This window comes from Sinocyclocheilus rhinocerous, unplaced genomic scaffold (assembly GCF_001515625.1).
Source record: "Sinocyclocheilus rhinocerous isolate Xijiao unplaced genomic scaffold, SAMN03320098_v1.1 scaffold401, whole genome shotgun sequence".
NCBI classification, from domain to species: Eukaryota; Metazoa; Chordata; class Actinopteri; order Cypriniformes; family Cyprinidae; genus Sinocyclocheilus; species Sinocyclocheilus rhinocerous.
This window is the reverse complement of record NW_015624202.1, coordinates 21634-28353: the sequence shown is the minus strand read 5'-3', so window position 1 is coordinate 28353 and position 6720 is coordinate 21634. Positions and strand designations below refer to the sequence as shown.

Here is a 6720-nt window from a genome sequence, read left to right as displayed (position 1 = left end):
GTAAAGTAAGGAAACTTTGCTTCCTTTGCTCCTGTAAACAAACGTTGGTTTTCGCGAGACTCACACGCGCATGTGCTACACCTACGTCCTACATCATCCACCGGAAAGGCAGTCTCTCGTGAACGCGCATACGACGGTTAGAGTAAAACATGGACTAATTTTCATTTTTGGGTGAACTAACCCTTTAACCAAATTCTGAAGGTTTTCTACCTTCTGCAGGACGTCAAGGGCAGTCAGGACCACTTCCTGCAGGCTGGTGAGCACCGCTTCCGTGTAGGAGGGCAAGATGAAAGGCGAGGAGTCTGAGCTTATGGGTACCGACACGGCTCCATGCAGAATCACCCCCAGCTTCTTGAGATCTTCCATGCTGAACCCTCCTGCGATGTGCTGGTACAAAGCTGGGAAAATCTGTATTAGCGCCGTCAGGAAAGGCTGACTGGGTACGAACACTAGTTTATCTGTTCCACCACTAGGGGGTCGCGTGCACTCTGTTCCTATCCGGTACCAAGTGTTCCACGCTGACCACCAGAGGGCCGAGTCGTCCAGCTCCTCTCCAGGTGGTGGAAGTGAAGGTTGGGCACCGTAGCGCTGGGCTAGTCGCTCGGCAAGGGAATCGGATCGGACTAGGGGTCTTCCTGGCCCAGAACCTTGTAAAGACTCCATAAGGACAGGAGGAACGTCCATTGTGAGAGCGTCGGGTTTATCCGTGTCTTTAATGGGCGTGACTAGCTGGAGGATCTCCTGGAAGCTCTTGAGGGCGGCGAGGGAAACTTCATTGTTCTTGCTGAGTGCAGCAGACTGGATGTGGTCCAACAGAACTTCCCAAGCCTTGAAAAAGTCACCTGCAAGCAAGAACATGACTTTTAGAACCAAATTCTGAGATACGTCTTTGAGAACCACATGTCTCAATTAGGGATGTCAACGATTAATCGATGATCGATTAATTGTCGATAAGAGATGCAATCGATTAAAGCTATCATGGCCCTAGTCAAGTCTGATCCAGTACCTTCCAAACCACGATGTTCCAGGTCGGTGGTTGCAGCAGCGTTCCGTGAGCAGCAATGGTGGAGAACATTGTCTGGCCAGCGCTTTTCCTCACAGCCGGCCGTGGGTCCACACACAACTCACCCAGCTTGGCATACAGGCACAACCACAGGCAGTCAAAGGGTGGCGCAGGGTGGAAGGGTCGGTTCAGAGGTTCACCTTTATCTTGGGCCTGTTTCAAGAGAACTGCTTCCTCCCTCTCCAGCTCCTCTGTAATTGCTTCTCCCCTTTGGAAGAAGTAGTCTGAGATGTTCCACTGCAGGGGAAGAAGAAGACTCTTGGTCATCCACTCAGTCAACTCAACTATCCCAAAGGAACACTCAACACCTTCAAGGTAAGGCTAAAGAGTCTTTAAAAGCAACACTAGCAGTTCTCCTCACCAGCAAGCCGATAGACGTCAGGCTGATGTTTAGCTCCTGGTTCTGGAGCCCAAAGCTGCCGGCTACATCCACCACAATTTGTAGGCACATGCAAGGCATTGTGGGTAGGAAGTCGGTCACCACCAACTGCAGGCACTGGAAGGCTGTTCGTATGAGGGATTCACTGTGGAACAAAAGGTATATTACGGCGCTTTTCCACTGCGTGGTACGACTCGGCTCGGCACGTACCAGGTACTGTACCCAGTGGAAAACCCCCCAAAAGTGACCCTGACCGAGCCGTACCGTGCCGTACCATGCAGTGGAAAAGCGCCATTAGATACAAATGCGACACTCCAAGATCCACACTTTAGATCTAAATCTAAATCGTGAAGACTTTCTTGGTCAACCAGCCTCAAAAGAAGAACCATGCAGGTTGACTAAGCATTAAAGGGATAGTTCACCCCAAAATGAAATTAATTAATCACCCTAATGTCGTTCCTAACCCGTAAGACCTTCGTTCATCTTTCGGAACACAAATTAAGATATTTTTGATGAAATCTGACAGCTCTCTGACCCTCCCATAGACAGCAACACAACTGTAATGTTCCCAGGTCCAGAAACGTAGTAAGGACTTCGGTAAAATAATCCATTTGTCATCAGTGGCTCAACTTCAATTTTGCGAAGCAACGAGAATACTTTTTGTACGCAAATAAAACAAAAAATAATGACTTTATTCAACAATTCTTCTCCCCCAAGTTACGTCTTTCGCCATTTTGGAGAGTATCACAACGCATACGCACGCTTTCCCCGAAGTGCAAACAACGCTGATTACGTTGATGCGCATGCTTCTGGACCTGGGAACATTACAGTTGCGTTGCTGTCTACTGGAGGGTCAGAGAGCTCTTGGATTTCATCAAAAATATCTTAATTTGTGTTCCGAAGATGAACGAAGGTCTTACAGGTTTGGAACGACATGAGGGTGAGTAATTAATGACAGAATTTTCATTTTGGGATGAACTAATCCTTTAAACCAACTCTAATTTGCATAACCCAGCCTGGACCAATATGGAAATTCTTGCTTGTCTAAGATGGTCTTTTCTGCAAGGTCAGGCTGTGTCTCACCCCTGGTCATTGCGGATCGCTCCAATGACCCCCAGCACCAGAGGCCATCCCGGTCCGAGACTGTCTCCCTGGTTCTGTAGGATCTGTAGGACACACTCCAGCTGTTTCTGTCGGATATCGGCGTGAAGGACGTTGGAGAGCTCCTTCAGAGGGTTCAGAAGCAACAGCTGCAACCTCTGAGGAGAACAGGGGATTGGTTAAAGATGTTGTCCAATCAATAATCCAAGTCAAACTCTGAAGTAGCACTGATTTCCGATCATCCAAATTAATTTCTACCTGGTTCTGGGACAGCGGTGGCTCGTGTTTGAAGGAGAGTCCAGCTTTGATCAGCGAGGCGATGGCCTCTGCGCCCCACTCCCTCATTCGAGCGTTAGGATGCTGACAGACCTGACGAGATAATTGCACAATAGGCTTCATGTTCTTTTTCAATATTTTCTTTTGATTTTGTGGTGAAATATGACACATTCTTGAACGACTTTATGAGATTCACCCATTAATGAAATCAGCAACAACACAAAGACAAATCAAAAATTGCAAAAGGAGGGTGAAGACACATTGATGGACAAAATAACATCAATAACACAAAAAAGAGCAAAGCAATATATATTGCTCATAAAAATAAATCATTATACAAATAAAGCATGCACACTGCCAAATTACACAAAATATAAATAGACTGATTTGCAAAATATTCTTAAATTATATTTAATTTTTTTAGATCACAAGAGGTAACATTGCTTATTGAATTTTAATTGTGTAGATTGGTGTGTTTTATGAATGTAAAAGTGAAGGTTTTGTGGTAAAGCAGATGATTAAATAATCTCAAAATAATGTGGTCATCACAGTCAGAAAGGTCCTTTCACATTATTCACATTAAACTAGTCAACTAAAAATATTCAACTAAACCTGACCCTACCCCAACTATTTAAACTTTGACTCCAAGCTGTACAACACACAGCTGAAGATATAAAATAACATTCAGACAGTAATTATCTTATAAAATAGCCGTTCTGTGATCTGCTTTTCACGCGGAGGTCAAAGCAGCACATGACGCTTGTGTTGAAACCCTGATGGGAGTCATGTGAAAGAAACTTAAGTGTGACAGTCGAGATCAGCTTGAAAACAAACAACATCTGATTAGCACAACAACAGGAGGCTGATTTCATTCCTGAAAACACTGAACTTGAAAATAGACAATTTCATAAAGGGTGGTGAATGACAGATCGATTCAAAAAGAAGAGTCACTCTTTAGAGAGAAGTCTTTCTGAATTGAAAAAGAAAGTTCAGCACTTACCTTCTACAAAACAGACATGTCGCAAGAGACAGAGGAGGAAAAAAGATGGCATCAGACAGCATGAGGACATGAACTGTGCTTTAGCATTTATACAACTACAGAAGAAGTGTGAGTACAGCAGACAAGGACAGCAAGTAAAGACCAGAAAGATCAGAGCAGCCTGCCAAGTATTAAATATTAACATCTCAGAATAGGGCTCATCTCATTACAATAGTTATTTATTGTTCATTAGTTGTACAGGTATTAGTAATATTTGTTTTAGCAATATTAGTAGTATTTCAAGACCCTGAAGCAATATTACTAATGATTAGAGCTGAAGTACACAGAAAGATTAATAGTAAATAAAAAAAATCAAATGAATAAAAAATTATTTAAATAAAGAAATTATATACATAATAATACATAACATTAATAACATAAATGCATTATAAAATATAAATACAAAATAAACAAAGATGACTTCAAAACTAAACAGTACATATATAAAGAAAAAAATATAAATAAAAAATACTAACATTTAAAGCCTCCCAGACTAACAGTCTAAACAAACAAATAAATTTGTTTCAAAAGCAGAAAGTGCGTTGTTGGTGTGGATTTGGCCTCTGGACTCACCTCCAGTAAATGAGCCGTCAGCGGCCTCCAGAGAATCTCGATCCGGTCCATATTAACCAGTCCGGTCTCTAGCAGTTTGGCCACCGCAAACAAAGATGGCTCCTAACCACAGAGATAAGAGAAATAGACAGATGAGCGCTGAACGATTATGTTTTGATTAAATGAATCTGTAATTAGCTTTAGCATCTGAACGCACCTTGTTGTTTCCGTAAGCCATCTCCATGGCCTCCATGGATAACGAGCACAGAGCGTTTATCAGGTGATGCAGAGAGACATCGTCCAGGTATCTACAATCACACACACATACCATGTAATTCTACAACTGCTCTACAAGAACACTTGACTGTTATAATTTAACTAAACAGCAGCAGCAGCACTCTTTAAAGCTGATTTGATACTAAGTAAATCAAGTCAACTGAATTATTTCCATTCTGATGTTGGCGGATTCTTACTGTGAACTTTCAAAGAGTCTGGAAAGGATATTTGATATGACGGGTAAATCGGTCATCACCGCTGTGGTCAAAACCTGCAACAGAAAAGAAATAAACACCATTATAAAGTCATAAACGCTTACTCTCCTCTTCTCTACCTTGCTTCCTAGTCTAATAAACCAAGTATGGCATATTACGAATATATTGCCTTTGTTCCTCTTTTGTAAGTCACTTTGGATAAAACAGCCTCCTAAATGCATAAATGTAAACATTTATGAGGAGTCCTAGTAAGTTGCATATCTAGACCACATTTGTTTCAAGTCACCTAAAAAGTGTTTGTAGCATTAGTGAGCGATATCTTTAGGTAAAAAGTGTTTCCTACTAGACAAAAATGCTGGTGACTTGGAAATCATCTATGATGCCTAAAAATGCTGCTGACTTAGAGAATCCCTGATGAGCAAAAATTATACAGTCACTTATTGCATTCCTCAAATAAACCCTGTTGTCTTGCAACTTGCCCATGGTGCACATAAACGCTGCTGCCTCAAAAAGCGCCTGTGATGCTCAAAATGCCTTCTAGGCAGGCAGCTCACTAGGCTTTGAGCAGGGCTGAGATCAGCGTTTTTTACCGTGCTCGGACCCTCCACAGCTCGCCCGGGTTTCAGAACTCCACCGACAGCCGGTTTCAGACCCAGAATCCACACCAGATGCTTGTAGAGAAGAAGAGATAAAAATGAGTGAATGCCAAATACAATCAGGCAAAAAAAAAAAAGAAGAAAAAAAATGAACCTCTCGTTCTTTATTCTTTAATAAAGACATATATTACTATTACACTGTATAATATGTAATTATATATGAATATTGTACTGTAAAATAAAAAAGGTATTTATTAATAATAATAATAATACTTTTAAGGAGCAATAGTAAAACTACAAAACTAATATTTATTTCTGTCTTTCAAACATTAAATCATATATTATGTTATATTAATTTGTAAAACTTATTGTACGTTACAGTTTATATATTATATTAGTTAGTCAAATTTATTGTATATTACTATTTATATGTTAGATTTGCAAAATGTTTTGTATATTATTGTTTATATATTACATTGTATCTTTGTAAAATGTATAGTATTTTATAGTATTATAATTTTTTATAGTATTTTACCTTTTAAATATATTTAATTACATATATATTATTTGTAAAGTGTATTGTATATTACCGTTTATATATTTTATTTATTTGCAAAACGTATTGCAAAACGTGTTACCGTTTACATATTATATTTATTTGTAAAATTGATTGTATATTTATTCTATTTACATATTTATTTATAAACTGTATATCACGGTTTAAAAAAGAAAAAAGTATTATTATACATTATATTATTACTAGGGGTGTGACGAGATCTCGTGGCACGAGATCTCGCGAGATCTGATTGGACTCGCGAGAACGTGACGATATCCTCGTGCAGACTGGCTCGTTCACAAGTGGTGGTATGTAAGATATTTTATGTTCACATCAGGCAAGTGGCCGCATGATAAGCGGGAAAATTATGGCGTAGTCTTTATCCAGTCATAAAAACAGAATTCACAGTTTAACGCGGAATGTCACGGAATTTGTCGAATTTTGAATGAATTAATCAAAAGTAGGTCATTACACTTAAATCAAATCATGATATGGACTAGTATCTGTAAATATTAAGCCGCAAAAGTCGATTTAAATATGAATCCTGCATGTTCAGCCTGTCTCTGTTAATGAATGGCGCAGACGCGCGGTTTAATTTACTACACACACTGAAGCGTGCCTGACACTCGCGGTGATTTCAGCATCTGCCGTCTCACTAAATGAGGAC

At 40.1% G+C, this 6720-nt stretch overlaps 1 protein-coding gene across 1 annotated transcript in view; it reads right to left on the bottom strand.

The window, feature by feature from the left end:
- LOC107738661 (protein MON2 homolog) overlaps positions 1 to 6720 on the bottom strand; it is a 33882-nt gene that overhangs the window by 8953 nt on the left and 18209 nt on the right. Inside the window, 10 exon segments of the mRNA XM_016550447.1 lie at positions 211 to 964; positions 1002 to 1300; positions 1425 to 1587; positions 2526 to 2701; positions 2802 to 2912; positions 3820 to 3822; positions 4432 to 4533; positions 4628 to 4718; positions 4884 to 4957; positions 5492 to 5572. Coding sequence (XP_016405933.1) covers positions 211 to 964; positions 1002 to 1300; positions 1425 to 1587; positions 2526 to 2701; positions 2802 to 2912; positions 3820 to 3822; positions 4432 to 4533; positions 4628 to 4718; positions 4884 to 4957; positions 5492 to 5572 — 1854 coding nt within the window.